Raw genomic sequence first — 17725 nt, 5'->3', positions numbered from 1 at the left:
ATTTTTAAAAAGAAAAACAAAACTATGTTAAGGATCTGTTGGCCATTCCCATACATTTTACTCTTCTGTGACTATTCAGGCCAGGAAAATAATCATGTTACCTTTAAATCTCTAGTTCAGTTTTCTGTACTGTGATAGAATTTTTGTGACCATCTAATGGAAAGGTTTCACTGGTACTTGTTGCATACTAATTTGCATGAGGGCCCTCTTGTTTTCAAAAACTATGTTTAGAGAAGCAAGTCAAGTTGAGAGAGTAAGCAGGCACTCTCTCAGAAAAACCACCATTCTTTTTTCTAAGAAAAAAGAGTCTTAGAAAAACCACCTTTCCTTTGTCTGTTAACTTGTATCTTGGATATGCTTAGCTTTACCTTTCTTTGGAAACACATCTGCATTTATTTTGTAGAAAAGTATGTTTTTACTTCATTACTTAACAAATTAAGGAAGATCTTAGAAGTCATAAAGTGTTATTTTCATCAGTAGTCCTAAACTTAGAGAATTCAAATGAATAACTGTTTGCACAGTAATAAATATGCTTAAGGCAGACCTCTGAACTGTCATCTTAGGCTCAAATATTGCAACTTGGAACTTGCATTTCCTTCCTTTTTTTCCTTTCTCCTCTCCCTGCCTCCATTCCTCTTCCTTAGTGTATTAATTACAACTCATTTACATTTGAAGTTTCAACTGTAGACTGTTTCTTATTTTTCCTAAATAGTTTTGACCTGCTTATACTGAAAGAAGTGGTACAAAAAATGGCAGGGATAGAAATTACTGAAGAAATGACAATGGAGCAGCTAGAAGCCATGACTGGTGGAGAGCAACTCAAAGCTGAGGTGAAACTCTGCTCTTTTTGTTTAGTGACTTAAAATTCAAACTGGGTGCATGCTACCTTTTAAAATCACATTAAAAAATGCTTGGAAATATACCTCACCAAGGAAATGAAAGACTTATTATGCTGAGAACTATAAAACATTAATAAAGGAAATTGAAGATGATTCAAAGAAATGGAAAGATATTCTATGCTCTTGGATTGGAAGAATTAACATTGTTAAAATGGCCATACTACCCAAAGCAATCTACAGAGTTAATGTCATCCCTGTCAAAATACCTAGGACAGTTTTTTTAACAGAACTAGAACAGATAAAAACTAGAATTTATATGGAACTATAAAAGACCCAGAATTGCCAAAGCAATTTTGAGGGAAGAAAAGCTGGAAGCATAACCCTCCCATACTTCAGACAGTGCTACAAAGCTATACTAATCAAAATGTATGCATGTTCATAATAAAGAATTTAAGCTTCACATAATTACATAAAGCTAAATGTCAAAGCCATACCCTTCTCTTATAATCGTCCCCACCTCCTTTTTAAAAATTGCAGTGTTCTAGTTACTTTAACCTTTTTAAAAAGCTGAAACAAAGTATAAAAGACAGTAATACATCTAAAGGGAAATAAATATAAAATCTTCTGTGGTCCTTCATACCCCAGCTGGCATAAGTCTGAGCATAGTTACTCTGTTGTTGAATCTGCTCCAAACTGACTAAAGAATAATCCTTTATAAGGAACCACATGGTAGAAAGTGGAAAATATGTAGAAATTTAAAGACAATTGGCAGTTATCTTTAAGCCAGTGACTAAAGCCAGTGGCAGTAACAGTGTCAGTAAAATAAATTTGTCAAGAGAGGGAAGGAATGTAAGGTGTGTGAGATTTTTTATCTTCGGGATTGTAACCAAATCTTTCCTGTTTTGTTTTGTTTTTTTCTTTTTTCAAATCAGATGGCATGTGTTATGTACTGGTACACTAGTAAATTTATGTCTTCTCTTTTGCAGGGTGGTTATTTTGGCCAGATAAGAAACACTAAAAAATCCTCCCAGAGATTAAAGGATGCACTATTAGACCATGATCTTGCTCTTCCTCTCTGCTTGCTTATGGCTCAGCAGAGGAATGGGGTAATCTTTCAGGAAGGTGGAGAGAAACATTTGAAACTTGTGGGAAAACTCTATGATCAGGCAAGTTAAAGTGGCCTTTGTGTTTCTGTGGATTTTTAAATCCTGATAATGGAAAATATAGAATGTTATATAATTTGAAAAATGTCATTTGCTGAGCATATATATTATATATACCATGGTATATATATTATATGCATTATATATATATATAATGGTATATATATTATATATGGTATATAATGGTATATGATGTATATATGAAATATCACTCTCTAAAAATGTATTGATGCGTTCCTGGTCAATAACATTCAGGTGACAAAAGACATAGTAATACGTCTCTAGTCAATAATGCGTTAAGCACCAAAACCTGTGGCTAACCTAAAAAATGTGTTTAGCTATCACCATATTACAAGGTAAAAAAAAAAATCACATGTGTTTTATAAAATTTTCTACTTTTAAGGGCCAAGAGAATTGACTTGTATATACATAATATTGTTCTATAAAATTTAGGTAAATATATTTTACCACTAAAAGTGGTGAATTTGAGACCTTGGTTGACTATCAAATTCTCAAATTAGTCAACTTTTCAGGACTTGAGTGTCTTTTTTGTAATATGATTATATGATTAAGTTTGTGGATTGTCTCCAAAGTTCTTTCAAGTTTTGAATTTGAATTCTTAATTGTTAATCAAAATATTGTTAAAATAACATCTTAGTCATTTTGGAAAACATTATGTTGGTTTAATAAAATGTTAGCACATTTGTGTTTTTTGTCTTATTTTTTAAATTTAGTGTCATGATACCCTGGTACAGTTTGGTGGGTTTTTAGCATCTAATCTAAGCACAGAAGATTATATAAAGCGAGTGCCTTCAATTGATGTGCTCTGTAATGAATTTCACACACCTCATGATGCAGCATTTTTCCTGTCTAGGCCAATGTATGCACACCATATTTCGGTAAGTATAAGTATTTTTGCTGCCATTCCAAGAATGATTCCACATTACTTCTTAACGGTTTATTTGTAAGTGCATAGTTTGACATAGGTTATTAGAGAGTTGCTCTTTTGTTAGCACTCAGCTCTGAGCAGTGGTCAATGAACATAACCCTTTTAAAAAGTAAAGTCTTTCTAGTTCTGTAATTTTACTGTTACTACACTACCGGTTGTCCAAGTTGATATCTTATAGGCCCTCTAGAACTATAGTTTTTAAACATTAGTGCAGGTCATCAGGAAATTATTAGAGAACCACCAGGGAAGCATCTTAAAAACTTAACCCCACGTCCATAAATTCTGATTTAGAAACTTGAATGCTACCAGAGAGTTTTCGCTTTGTTTTTTTTTTTTTAATAAGACTAGATGATTCTCATGCAGATGAATGTGGCATATCATTCTGAGAAACACCCCTAGTGAATACAGAGAATCCTGTTTCCTTAGTGACAGTTATCCTTGTCAGATAGTTGACTTGCTATTACACATATTGCCTTGAAAGAAAAGACTGAAAGACTTAACCACCCCCAAACATTGTAAATACTCTCGCACTCTGTTGTGTAACTTCTAGGAAAGGTATATTCATGGTTCCTGTTTTATTTCTCTCCACCTAAACAAAAAACAAATGAAAAGAAACAACAACAAAAAGCAAACTAGAGTCTCCCCAAGTAGGTTATCTCTTTAGTGACTGTACTGAAAATCAAGTAAGGATGTGGGGTAAGAGGAGAAAGCCCTTCCTCCTCTTCTCGATCTGCCACCTGGACTCTTCCCTTCAAAGCCATTACCTCTAATAGGAATTTACTTTTCCTTTTTCCTCAGGGCCATGGTCAGTCCTCTGTTTGGAAACTGTGTTCTTCTCCACTTTGACTAGAGTCTAAGCATATTCTTCATTTTTGTGTAGGCTTGGATTCTGTCCCTTCTGTTTATCTGTTGTTTTTAAGTGTGTACTGTGCAAGTCTTTCATTACAGATTTGAGGAAAGATCTTGGTTCCCCTCCCTTTAACTAGAATCCCTTCTCTTTTCCAGTAGGGATACAGGGCTGTGTATTAGAGTTTGGCAAAAGATGCTGAGAAATTTGGGATCTAATTGATCATTTGATCAACCTATTATTAGTTTTAAACCTAGTTTTTAGTGTTTACATATCAACTGCTACAGTCTCACGCTTAACCTCCAACAACTAACTCAATGTTAATTGATTCAACTTTTGCTTGCAATACTGTGCTATATACTCTAGAGGGAAAAAGACAAAAAGAGAGTAAGATTGGGTTGTTGCTTCTCCTTCAGACTCTTCTCAATCCAGAAAATTGTTATATTCTCTTTGTGTAGTTATAGTTTGTGTTGTTGCTCCACCCCTAGTATATCAGTCTCAGCTATACAACAGGGGACCTGATTTCTTCAGGGACTGAGGTGTGAGAATTGCTTCATCTCAGAAGTTCTGACCTATCGTGTACTATACTGAGAAATGAACACACTCATCAGTGATATTGAACCCTAGCAAAGAGGAAAACTTGGTTGCTTGAGGTTGGCTGAGCATTTCCAGGCCAGAAAATGGAGCAGGTCATTCATACCAACGACTACTTTTTCCATAGCCTGTAGAAAATATTGCTTAAGAGATAAAAATATCTAAACAAAGAAATGTCATTCCCCTCTCAGGGTTGAGAGGAAAACAGAGAACTACAGAGGTGACTGTACAACCAAGTCAGGAGTAGGCCACATATCACCCCCTGAAAAGGGAGTTCCTTGGCAACCTTGGTTGACTGGATTGGGCATCCAAGCTTCCCTTGGGATTCTTTCTTTGCCTCTTGCAAAAGCCACTCTTGAAGAACCTCCCCCTGCCGCTCTTAACCTGTTTTGTTTTTTGGCCATGCCATGCAGCATGTGGGATCTTCGTTCTCAAACCAGGGACCAAACCTGCATGCTCTGCATTGGAAATGTGAAGTCCCAACCACTGGACTGCCAGAGAAGTCCCCTGAAGAACCTTTGATGAGAGAGTATGAGTATTAGAGGGCAGCTAGGTCCCTTCCATAAAGTGATTACTGGCAGACTCTCCTGGGAATAATTAAGCCAACCAAATACTGCTCAGATTGTTAGACTGAGAGTGTTTTGAACAGTAGTTAGAAGTACAGCAGAGACTTCCTGGCAGTCCAGTGGTTAGGACTCTGCTTGCACTGCAGGGGGCATGGATTCAGTTGCTGGTTGGGGAACTAAGATCCCACATGCCATGAGGCACAGCCAGAAAAAACAGCAATAACAGTGAGTATCAGTTCTATTCCATAGGTCTAGTTCCCCAGGTGACTTTGTAGAACTGTTAAACTTATCAATTTGACGGAAGACATGAGCTTGAAGAGGGGTTAAACTGACTTTAGGCAAGGAAGTATTTGTCCTCAGCAAATATGAAGTATAGCCATCTTTTCTGATCGAGCCTGTTTTATTTTTAGCTAGATAGGATCCAGGAGGGTGCCTAGCAATAGAAGTCACAGATTGAGAATGAAAGGATTAGGGAGACTAGGGCTATCATTTAACACTCTCATGTTGTTGTTTATTCACTAAGTCTTGTCTGACTCTTTGCCACCCCTTGGACTGCAGCATGCCAGGCTCCTGTGTCCATGGGATTTCCCAGGCAAGAATACTGGTTTTAATTGTTGAGATCCACCTTGCAACACTCGTCTCAAAGAAAGGCTTTTCCTCTAGTTCATATTCTAATTAATGACCAAATCAGGTAGATAAGCTATCTTATACAGGTAATTTCAGCACTGTTTTAGTCTATGTTTTGTTAGAACCTCAACAGATACCATTCTGCACACATAGGTTCATATTAGTTGACTTAAGTAGGATCAAAAATTTTAAAGTCTTTCTTATCCCAGCTGCTATTCTCTCAGGTTTCTGGTGTAATTGGGACCGCTCTCCTAAGTAATGTTCTTTTTATTTATAGCTTTGTCAACTGTAGCCTCAGTAGTTATCAGTGTGCTCTCTAAAATGGGGATAACAGGAGATACTTTTTCTCACTTCTAAAATAATTGTCTGATGCTCTATTCCGCTTGAGATATCCTATGAAACAAAGAGCACTTGGTGTGCCTTCAAGCCAATGAGCCTAGAGTATGGCAGCACTCAGTGGGAACGGCAGCCGGGTTGTAAGGAGCCAAGACTCTGCTGGTCGTGATGCAGAACTGGAAGTGGGACCTTTGAGTTCTGACCTTCTAGTTCTGGGTTCCATGTTTAGCAAAAACTGTGAATGATTTAAGTGCTTTTCTAGCGTAAAGAAGCAGCTAGTTTTAGATGTCCTCTTAGGTTCATCTTCAGGGATGATGCCTAGCCCAGACAGTTTTCTGGAAAGAAACTGAAGGACATGAGACAGTAGCAACAACTCTACTTTGTTTTGTTTTATTTTTTATGTTTGGCATATATTTTATCAACTATTGATAATATGTGGTCCCTTCCATTGTACTAACAGATTCTTTTATTCATACAATTAATCCCCTGACTTTCCCCCAAACCAATCAAGCCAAAAAAAAAAGCTATAGGAAGTCAGTTCCCATATGCTTTATACTTCAGTATACCATAGTCATTCAGAGAAAAACTTACTTGGCTTAGCAGTAGGATTACCGGTAGGTCCTTGTTTGCCCAAGACTTTCCCAGTTTCAGCACTACAGTCTTTCATCCTTGGAAACCTCTCAATCACTGGGAGATCTGGACACTTGGTCCTCCTACTTAGCAGTCTTATGGTAATGTTCTCATAACCTTTCTTTGTATTGATCCAGCTTCTTAATTGACAGATCACAACAGATGACAGGGGCTACATACAGTGATAAAACATTCTGTCTTGGTTTGCTCTTCTGCTTCTTTCCTAGTGTTTAGACCATCTACTTGGTTCCCTTGAATATTTCAAAAGCAGGAGTGGAAACCCCACCTGTTCAGTCCTTGATGCAGCAGCAAGAGAGTATAGTGGAGGAAATGGACAAGGGGCTCACATACCCTATTCACTTACTCAGCAGAAACTTGTGCAATAGGAATCTTCTGAAAAGCTCCTAGTAAGCACACAGGACTAAATATTGAAACAGCTTCCAGGGATGATTTATCTTTAATGTTGTTGGTAAGAAATTAGATTTCCTGCAACATTTTTGATTGGTCATTTTCTGATTCTTGAAAAGGGGACCTAGGTAACTTTTTATTTTTTACTGGAGTATGGCCAATTAACAATGTTGTGATAGTTTCAGGTGGACAGCAAAGGGACTCAGCCATATATATATATATGTGTATCCATTCAAGGGAACCTAGGTTTTTATACTATGAAAATCATTGCTATAAATATTGTATCTATGTGTTTTTACTTTTTTATTTCCAGTCAAAGTATGACGAACTTAAAAAATCAGAGAAGGGAAGTAAACAGCAGCATAAAGTTCATAAGTACATCACATCATGTGAAATGGTGATGGCTCCTGTTCATGAAGCAGTGGTTTCCTTACACGTTTCCAAAGTCTGGGATGACATCAGTCCTCAATTCTATGCCACATTCTGGTCATTGACAATGTATGACCTTGCAGTTCCACATACCAGCTATGAACGGGAAGTCAATAAACTTAAAATCCAGATGAAAGCGATTGATGACAATCAGGAAATGGTAGGTTTTTGTTCTAGTAGCTCAAGAAAAATAACTTCATGGTATTAATTCAACATTTTCCATACCTTGGAATTATATTAGCTCAAGTTTCTATCTTGTTGTTATATAATGTTTTCCTAATGATGATCTCTCCATGAGTTGGGGCAGGGGCTTGGTGAGTGCATGAAGGTTATGATCAATCAGAAAGTATTCAAGTTTGCTTTTCTTCTGAATGCTGTGCTAGCAACTTAAAATGGTCTATGTTACTAATTGCATGAAGAATAGGAATTCCCCAGAGGAGAATTCTTTAGGAGAAAACTTTATTGAGGAGGTGAGTCTTGAACTGGATAGGCCTTGAGGATAGGTTAGGTTTAGAAATATGGTGGCAAATTGGCGACTCTAGAGCTTCAGCAAAAGTATGAAGTAATCTAAAGTTTAAAGAGACCATTTGTACTATAGTGAATGGGCTTAGTGATAAATTTGAATGGTTAGGATGGTGCCCAATGCTGTAGAGCAATGAAAGTTAGAAAGGAAGGCTTGATAAAATTCAGAGGTATTTTAGATTCCTAAGCAGGGAAGCAATAATGGTAAAAATGGTACTTTAGAAAGCTTGCTTGTAACAGTGGTATGAAGGATTAGTTTGGTAGGCCAAGGGACTGGCATTAGGCAGGAGACCACCTAGGTGCCTTTTGGGTAATTAATTATGAGATACTGAGAGCATAGACTATGGTGGAGGTAGTGGGAATGCAAGGGACTTGTAAGCAGTTAGAACATTGAAACAGGGAAGGAGGGATCCAAGATGACTCTATGCCTCAGACTAAAAGTACCACTGTTGAGAAGGTAGCCTATTTTGGTAGAGTACAAAGACTGATTTTATTGATTGGAGGTGAAAGCACATCCAAGTGGACTCCTAAACATCCCTGTTGAAGTAATTAGTATAAAATACTGGCATTTATCTCCTTAAATTTTTTTTAATTAAAAGAAGAAGTAATGTGCCTATAGTTAGAAAAGTATCTAACTTATACTTTGTAGCCTCCAAATAAAAAGAAAAAAGAGAAGGAGCGATGTACTGCCCTTCAGGACAAGCTTCTTGAAGAAGAAAAGAAACAGATGGAACATGTACAGCGAGTTCTGCAGAGACTGAAACTGGAAAAGGACAACTGGCTTTTAGCAAGTAAGTTGTTGGAATTGTTACATTTCTGCCACTTTACATTAAAAAAGCAGACTTTTATAACTTTGGAGGTACTGAAGTATATTACGTTTGTATTTCAACTCAGTGTTCACTATCCCATTCTTTGGTTTAGTTGCTAAGTCGTGTCTGACTCTGCGAGCCCATGGACTGTCAGGTCTTCTGTCCATGGGATTCTCCAGGCAAGAACACTGAGTGGGTTGTCATTTTCTTCTCCAGGGGATCTTCCTGACCCAGGGATCAAATCCGAGTCTCCTGCATTGCAGGCAGATTCCTTACCGACTGAGCTATAAGGGAAGCCCAGCCCATTCTTTGGTTATTCATTAATGCAGAGTTGACTTCACATGTTCACTGAAAGAACAGATTTAGTTTGTGATGAAATTAATTAACCATATTGGCAGCTTATCACTCAACTCTTATGTATAAAATCTTATTTCTGGAGAAATTATAGGTAGAAAAATGTTCACAGAGTGAAAATGAAAGTCTTATCCCAGGCATGACCTTTTGGTTACAAACTATAAATAGTTTGTGGTTTTATAGCATTCTCTACACTAAAGTTAATGTTGTCATGTTTAGTGACCTTGAGGCACTTGAGGAAGAAGTTTACCACTTAATATATTCTTCCCTTATTTTTAGAATCTACCAAAAATGAGACCATCACAAAATTTCTACAGCTGTGTATATTTCCTCGATGTATTTTTTCAGCAATTGATGCTGTTTACTGTGCTCGTTTTGTTGAATTGGTACATCAACAGAAAACTCCAAATTTTTCCACACTTCTTTGCTATGATCGAGTAAGTTCTTTTTATTGCAACCTTTAAAAAAAGTCTCACACAAAGATAGCTAAACATTATAATCTGTGGAGGTATTATTGTGTGTGTGGTTAAAAGTATGAATTCAAGAGCCAAGTGCCTGAACTTGAATCCTAGCTCTGCTACTTTCCAGCTATATGATCTTTGGCAAGTTTTTTAAATCTCTCTGTGCCTCAGTTTTCTATCTGTAAAACGGGATAATAGTACCTGATTCATAAGATTGTTGTGAGGATTAAATGAGTCATTACACACAAAAGCACTTTGATTAGTGCCTGGTATATATAATAAGCACCCCCTTGTTAATCCATTAACTCTACATTTGAGTTTATGTTTGTCATAATAGGTAGAACTCTATTCTGCATTCTTAACCTTCACCCCCTCAAAAAACAACAAAAAAAGCTGCACATATATAAAAGCCGGGACACTTTTTAGTATGGTCACATTCACAGATTTTTGCATCTGGCTTTTTTCTTAATAATAAATCACTGCATTTTATGGTTTAAAAATCTGATTTATGTTACAGCCTCTTAGCTGCCTATTTCTGGTTTCTGTCAGCCTTGCTTCTGCTTAACCCTGCTTAACTGCTCCCTGTAACCCCATTAATATCTATGGCTAAGTGTTTGTTAAAAAGTTATGATGTAGTAATAATGATATTTTTTTTCTTCTGTCATTGTAAATCAGCTTTCTTTATAAAAGTGGGTTTTTGTTGTTATTGTTGCTTTATAAATGTACTGTTTTCTCACAGAAGCCAAAATCTTTAAAGGTCTTGGAATTGTGAATATAAGAGGGGATGATGCATTTTGATTAAACCTACCTGTTTAGTTTATTATGATTGGTATTACATGGTCTTTTAATATTTTGAACTTGATCTGTCTTCATATCTCACACATTGTTTTCTGTAGGTTTTCTCTGATATAATTTACACAGTCGCAAGCTGTACTGAAAATGAAGCTAGTCGATATGGAAGATTCCTTTGCTGCATGTTAGAGACTGTGACCAGGTGGCACAGTGATAGAGCCACATATGAAAAGGTATGAGGAACAAATACTATTAAATTTTACCCATTTACCATGTATATAATGACCACTTCCAGTAAGCTCTGGGTTGTTTGGTTTTAAAAGGGAAGCTGAGTTCAAGATTCAGTTGTAAAACAATGTTTAAAATTTAAGCACAGTTCGTTCATTATTAAAAAGTGCTATATTTTTATCCTATCTCAAACTGACATTTCAAATGAATGTCACTGAATAAACTTAATCTTTCTGTGAAAACTACCTATAATTCAGATACACATCATATTTTCCCATGGAATCATTAGTCTACTTCAGTTTCAGCCTCTGCTATTTTGGAGGACAGAATCTTTCTTTAAAAGTGACAGCCTATTTTCTCCCTTAGGAATGTGGAAATTATCCAGGATTCCTTACTATATTACGAGCAACTGGATTTGATGGTGGAAATAAAGCTGATCAATTAGACTATGAAAATTTTCGACATGTTGTACACAAATGGCATTACAAACTAACCAAGGTAAGAAAAAAATTTGTATTTCTCAAAGGTGTTTTTTTCTTCCTCATACTGCCACTTTTATAATAACAGATCTTAAAATGTTTGTTGTAGGCATCGGTACATTGCCTTGAAACAGGCGAATATACTCACATCAGGAATATCTTGATTGTGCTAACAAAAATACTTCCTTGGTACCCAAAAGTTTTGAATCTGGGTCAGGCTTTGGAAAGAAGAGTGCATAAAATCTGCCAAGAGGAAAAAGAGAAGAGGCCAGATCTATATGCATTGGCTATGGGGTAACAGAATTATACTTTAATGTGATTTATGAGACTAGATTACAGAAGGATTCTGAAGACTCTAAAATGTTTTACAGTGTTGAAGTTTATCTTCTGCCTTACTTCAGGAGATTATGGGAGATTATGCGATCATGTTCCCACAGGCTGGTGAGAGTTGTCACTTCTGATTATTAGCTTCCGGTCTGTACTGGATGAGAGTTTCAAAAGTCATACATAACATATTTTGGCTTGGAGGAAATGCAGTTTTATCATCAGTTGAATTATCAGATCTTCAATAGTGGAAAAAAGGCATTTTAGTTGAAGGATTAGTTTACATTGAAATTTTTATTTTTAAGAAAGCATCTAGGCTCTCCATAAAGACCTTCAGGAACTTACTGAAAGTTAATATTATTTTATTCTTTGGAATCAAGTATCAGAGTGAATAACTTGCTAATTTTATTCTTTGAACCCCATGTTTGTGCCTTTTGATTTGTATTTGTATATTTAAACACTTTGTGCGACTTTCAGCTACTCTGGGCAGTTGAAAAGTAGAAAGTCATACATGATACCTGAAAATGAGTTTCATCACAAAGACCCCCCTCCGAGGAATGCAGTTGCCAGTGTACAAAATGGGCCTGGCGGTGGGCCTTCTTCATCGTCGATTGGAAGTGTATCTAAGTCAGACGAAAGCAGTACCGAGGACACTGGTATGCTTATTTGTACGAATTTATAAGTGATACATTTTGTTCCAGGAAACTGATATGTTTTGTATCCCATGACAAGTAAAATGCTGGCTTAGTGTTACTTTTTTGTTTCCTAAGTAGTAGTATGTTACTGCCAAGAAGTGATCACCCCTTTGTTTCTTTCTATCTAGTCTTTAATCATTTTGCTGTGAAACTGTAGCTTATTTACATCTTTGGGCTTGTCAAATAAAGCTTTACCTTTATTTCAGATAAATCAAGGGAGAGATCTCAGTGTGGTGTGAAAGCTGTTAATAAAGCTTCTAGTGCCACACCAAAAGGGAATTCAAGTAATGGAAATAGTGGCTCTAACAGGTAGGAACACTGTGCTCTGGACCAAAATTCTGAATTCTTATATGATTAACCAACCTTACTAGACATGAATGAAAGAGGATAATAGTTGAATACTAGTAAACTCACTTATGTTGGACTTAAAAATTTTGTGTATACTGCTGTTTGATGATATGCTTACCTTCCTCACATTTTTTATAATGCTGAAACTGCCTTTGTTTCCTCTACTGGAATATGCAGGGGAATGTATGTGTTGAAGTTTAAAAAAAATTTTTTTAGGATTGAGTGTTTGCTGTGGACAGTCTAGGTAAGAATATGAAATAAGCATATGAAAGAAGCATACACTGATTTAGACCAGTGATCCATCCAACTAAGTGATCCAGTTCCTGATTATAGCACCCTTGGTTGGCTTATGGGATAGTTTTTGTTACTTTTTAATCCTCAAAGCTTATGAACATATACAAAAAGGCCCAGCATCACTTTAGTTACTCTTTCTTAATCTGCTGTTTGTGAATTTAGTTATTATTTATTGGATAAAGAAGTACTTCCCTTTTGTCTTAAAGTTGTCCTTTAGTTTTCAAAGGGTTACTCTTAGTTCTGTAATTTTTGAAGTCAGTAAAAAAAAATGCTTTATGATTTATAACATTGAATATATTTTATGGCCATTTTGTCTTAAAATCTCGTGTTTTCCTCCTTAAGCAGCAAAACTGTTAAAGAAAATGACAAAGAAAAAGGAAAAGAGAAAGAAAAAGAGAAAAAAGAAAAGACTCCAGCTACTACTCCAGAGGCCCGAGTACTTGGTAAAGATGGTAAAGAAAAACCAAAGGAAGAACGGCCAAACAAAGATGAAAAAGCAAGAGAGACGAAGGAAAGAACACCTAAATCTGACAAAGAGAAAGAAAAATTCAAGAAGGAAGAAAAAGCTAAAGATGAGAAATTCAAGACCACTGTCCCGAATGTAGAATCAAAGTCAACTCAAGAAAAGGAAAGAGAGAAGGAGCCGTCCAGAGAACGAGATATAGCAAAGGAAATGAAATCAAAGGAAAATGTTAAAGGAGGAGAGAAAACACCAGTTTCTGGGTCCTTGAAGTCACCTGTTCCCCGATCAGATATTGCAGAGCCTGAAAGGGGCAAGTTTAGTTTGTCTTTCTTTTTACTTGTTTACCTTTGGTTGTTATAATTTAAAGTTGGTTCTTGTCTTGTTTTGGCAAGTTATCTAGGGACTTAACTAGGGAGAAACTAATACTTAAGAATCTTAGAAGTTGGTGTTTTTTTTTTAAGTGTTTGGGAAAAGTGGAAACATACCTTAATTATGAATATATCTTTTCATCCCAACAGAACAGAAACGTCGCAAAATTGATACCCATCCTTCTCCATCACATTCCTCAACAGTAAAGGTTAGTATAGCCTGAGGAAGGCAGCGTCCATGTTAGGCTCACCTGTTTGGAATACGTGTCCTGACTTCCTTCAAGTCTTGTGCCAAGTATTCACTGGAGCCACTGGAGGTTTTATATTGCATTAGAAAATGATGATTTTTTTTTTGGTGGACTGATATTTTTTTCCTATCGAGTATTTTTCCTATAAGAATATTAAAACTTCAAGGACCTAGCACTAATTTTGTAGTGTTTCAAAGTGCAAGAGAGATTTTTCCCAGAAGTGCCTCACTGCTTTAAGCAGTCTTTTTTGGAGTGCAATGGTAGCTACAAGCAAATGAATCTTTGCAGCAGAATGAAGCCTATTTTCCGGCATAAATATTGAAGAATATATATCACTGAAGACTTCCTGGATGATACAGGATAAACAAGATACCTCTGAATTCATCAAGCTTCTTGATGAGCATCATACCGATGTGTGCCTTCTAAGAAGGAGTCTTGAAAGGAGTTCCATTTTAAAGTCTCCTTGGTGATCAGTTCTCCTGTAGTTGTGTATATTCAGTGAGCATGCAGCTTCTGTTGTATCTTCCCTTGGAGGTTTGTTTATACCCATTGGGTTCCCAACAAGTTGAACCTTGCAGATGTGGCATCCAATCCTACCACCCAGCAAAGAGAAACCCCAGGCATTCAACTGCAGCACAAAATCGTGGGTGTAGCCTTCTTGAAGACTCAGGGTAGCCATTCCTTGCTCCATATTTAATTTTAATTCTAAAGTCATCTAATTTCATGGAATCTTTGAATTTGCAGTACGTTGAACTTTTAAACCTGTAAGTTAACTAATTCTTCATCAAGAGCACTGTGGTTGAATACCGTAATTTCATTTTCTTTCTTTGTTTTTTTTTTTAACGTCTTTTTTTTTTTTTTTTTTTGTGGGAGGTATGAGATTTACAGTTAGAGGCACTTTGCAAAAAGAAAAGAGTTAATTACTCTTTTATAGAATATATTTTGTTTTCTTGTTAATGTAATGCCACTGAGTTTTCTGGCTAGAATAAAATTTGTGTATATTTATGACAGTCACAAGTAAAGTTTGAAACCTCCCTAATTAAAGAAAAACTATGAAAATATAAGACAATGTTGTGATCTCCACTATCTTAAGCTTTTTTGTGGAGAAAAAATATTTTGCTTTCTTAAGCTTTTTAACGTTACCTGTAGCTTAAATACAGTATTATGAAAAAATGTAGCATTGACATTTATTTTTAAATTCTGAGCAGAGAAAGATTTTTATTTGTTGCAATGAGTACATATAATTAAGTTTTTTTTTTAACATTACAAGTCCATTACATAGTTTTTTTTTTTTTTTTTTTTTACTGTTGATATTCATATAATAATGACATCACGAGATTTATCCTCACAAGAAGTAGCTGGTTTATTTCCAGGTTACAGCCATACTTCCCAAAGTTCCTCTGGGTTCTGAGAACTATGCCAGCTCACCTGTCATCTCCATTCATTTTCTACAGGACAGTCTCATCGAACTCAAGGAGTCTTCAGCAAAGGTTTGAGTCTTTTAAAATCATCATGCCTAAGTAAAACAAAGAAAAATTCGTTACTTCATTTGTTTAGTAGGTACCCTCACCCTAGTAAATTCAGTAAGCTAGTGGAATAACCTTTAAAAATACCTATCATAAACTGAAACAGTGGATGATGTGGGGATGATCCCTTTAGTGAAATTGTTACAAAATGTATGTAATGTGGCAACCTTTCTATAATCTCTCCTTGCTTGCTGTTATGCCTTATCCTTTTATGCTTCAAAATCTGAAAATAAGTTTAAGATATGCGGAGGGAGTTGGTTTTTTTGAGGGGGAGTAGGCTTATTTAATTTCTCAAAACAAATCTGTCAGACTGTTTTCTAATTTTTTTAGATAACCCAGAAGACCAAAAGATATATCTGATGCATTCACATAACTCTTCTAAAAACTGAGCCCATCTCAACCCATAAACGTCAACCCATTTTATGTCACGTCTGCCGAGCTACCTTTTTGGTAGTTGTGGCATGTTATCAAAAAGTATGGTTAATGTAAACTAATCTTTCTCTTGGAGGGGAATATTCAACTCAATGGTTGTGTTTACTTGTCAGTATTAATTCTTGCCTATTCTTGAGTATTCTGCTACTAAAAGTAATGTGCAGTTTGTGTATCTTATTACAGAATTCATTCATTTCATGATTATAGTTGAATTGTCCAATGTTCATGTTATTTTGTCTTTATTATTATAAAATTTGTACCCTGTTTCACTTTGATTTTCTACTTTGCCTCCTCTTATATCTGCTAAGTATGATCCTTACTGGTGGACCAGTAAAAAATGATATCTTGGAACAAAGCCAGTTGACAGTACTAACCGCTTTTATAGAACTATAGCTTTAAATTGAAATGTCTGTGGATATTGGGCAAGTAAGCACTAATTTTTAACAGCTTAGATTAGCCAATATGCCTGTGTCCTGAAATTGTAGCATTGTTTTTAGAATATACTGTATTAAGTGCGAATGGTTTCTTTTAAAGTAAAATTTTTGCTCTATTGATGATGTATTCCAGTATAGTAGGTTTTTATAACCAGAGTGGGACTATGTATGTATGTCAGTCTTAACCGTCAGTGGCTTGTGTGGGCTGTTTTAAATTCATGGATTTACAATGTTACCTTGTGAATATTTCCTGGAACATATTTTGAAGCAGTTGGAAACCTGCTGTTATACTTAACTGGATTTTTTAATCAATGATAAAGATTATGATTCCTTGCATTTTGTGAAAGCCTTTTGAAAATAAAACATATGAGATAAGCATATGTTATCTCATTTCATACTCATCATAGATGTTGTGAGGCAGGTAGGGCAAGTAGCAGTGTCTTTTTTTTTTAACAAATAACAGACTAAAGTTCCTGACCTTTTCCCAGTGGTGTATAACTTGTTAGCACCAGAACTTGTACTAAAATTAAGGTTCCTCTAGTATTCTTACCACCATGAAAAAAAAGTTGCAAAAAAATAGTTCTTTGATTCCTAGCACTCATATTTCAATAGTAGTTGAAAGCATTCTTAACTTCTTCCGTGTGTTTGTCTTATTTTTTAAATTATAGTGATTCAGGGGTGATCCCATCCCCTTAAAAAAAAGATAGTGATTTTGTGGGCATTTAAAATTCAATAGATTTATTCCATATTCAGTTGGAACATTTAGAAATGGCATATGAATACACTTGTAAAAATTGTGACTCATACCACTTTTCAGATCCTTAGTGCCTGACAGTATGATTAGATGTTCAGTAAATATTTAAAATGAACTTCTATGCCTTTGGACTTGTTAAAGCATCCAAAGTTCACCAGTCTGCATAGTAGTTGATGTTGCTTTTTGTGTGTCTAGGAAAGTTTACTAGCATATGAATGTCTTAGAAAAATTTTTTTTCTGGATTTTGAGTGCTTTCTAATATGAATGATCTATAAATAAACTCACTGTTTCTGTGGTAGCTTTTACTTTTTAGAGGATTTGAAAGGTATGTGTCTATATTTTCAGGTCACTTTGTTATTGTACATGTGAAAATGTTTCCCTGCTTTAGTTTCATCTTTTAGTTATACTTTGTCCAGGATCCTCTTTTTTTTTTTCTAATTAAATAGTCGCTATTTTCATTTTTTAATCCATAGTGAAAGTAATACATGGACTTGGCTTTTCAAGATGAATTAGTATCCAAATCTTTTCTGTCAGTTCACCTTCTACCCCCAGTTTCCAGTTGGCATGTTTCTAGTTTTGGTCCGTTGTGCTTTTATTTAGCAGTCTTAGCGCTTACATTGGATAAAGTATGAATAGCAGGCTCCTTTAAACCAAGCTTCTCTGTAATTTCAGAGGGGAGCGATAACCCCCCTCAAAAAATAAACTTCAGCTTTTAATTCTGTTCATCATCTTAAAACAAGGGTCTACAACCAAACCTGAACCTACATGTCAGGCCATCTTCATATGTATTGAGTACTCACTGTGTG

At 35.7% G+C, this 17725-nt stretch overlaps 1 protein-coding gene across 13 annotated transcripts in view; it reads left to right on the top strand.

The window, feature by feature from the left end:
* THOC2 (THO complex 2) overlaps nt 1–17725 on the top strand; it is a 112632-nt gene that overhangs the window by 81465 nt on the left and 13442 nt on the right. For 7 of the 13 annotated variants that reach the window (XM_043895212.1, XM_043895210.1, XM_043895209.1 and 4 more), the window contains exons 20-33: nt 713–830; nt 1826–2005; nt 2737–2901; nt 7273–7548; nt 8560–8701; nt 9353–9510; nt 10431–10559; nt 10921–11052; nt 11143–11327; nt 11835–12013; nt 12259–12361; nt 13037–13467; nt 13676–13734; nt 15147–15263. In XM_043895212.1, the coding sequence (XP_043751147.1) occupies nt 713–830; nt 1826–2005; nt 2737–2901; nt 7273–7548; nt 8560–8701; nt 9353–9510; nt 10431–10559; nt 10921–11052; nt 11143–11327; nt 11835–12013; nt 12259–12361; nt 13037–13467; nt 13676–13734; nt 15147–15263 (2374 nt within the window). The remainder of the gene's footprint in view (nt 1–712; nt 831–1825; nt 2006–2736; nt 2902–7272; nt 7549–8559; nt 8702–9352; nt 9511–10430; nt 10560–10920; nt 11053–11142; nt 11328–11834; nt 12014–12258; nt 12362–13036; nt 13468–13675; nt 13735–15146; nt 15264–17725) is intronic. The other 6 variants (XM_043895216.1, XM_043895214.1, XM_043895213.1 and 3 more) reach the window with 3 other exon arrangements.

This window comes from Cervus elaphus, chromosome X (assembly GCF_910594005.1).
Source record: "Cervus elaphus chromosome X, mCerEla1.1, whole genome shotgun sequence".
NCBI lineage: Eukaryota > Metazoa > Chordata > Mammalia > Artiodactyla > Cervidae > Cervus > Cervus elaphus.
The sequence above is the reverse complement of the archived record's forward strand: the minus strand, read 5'-3'. Positions and strand labels throughout refer to the sequence as shown.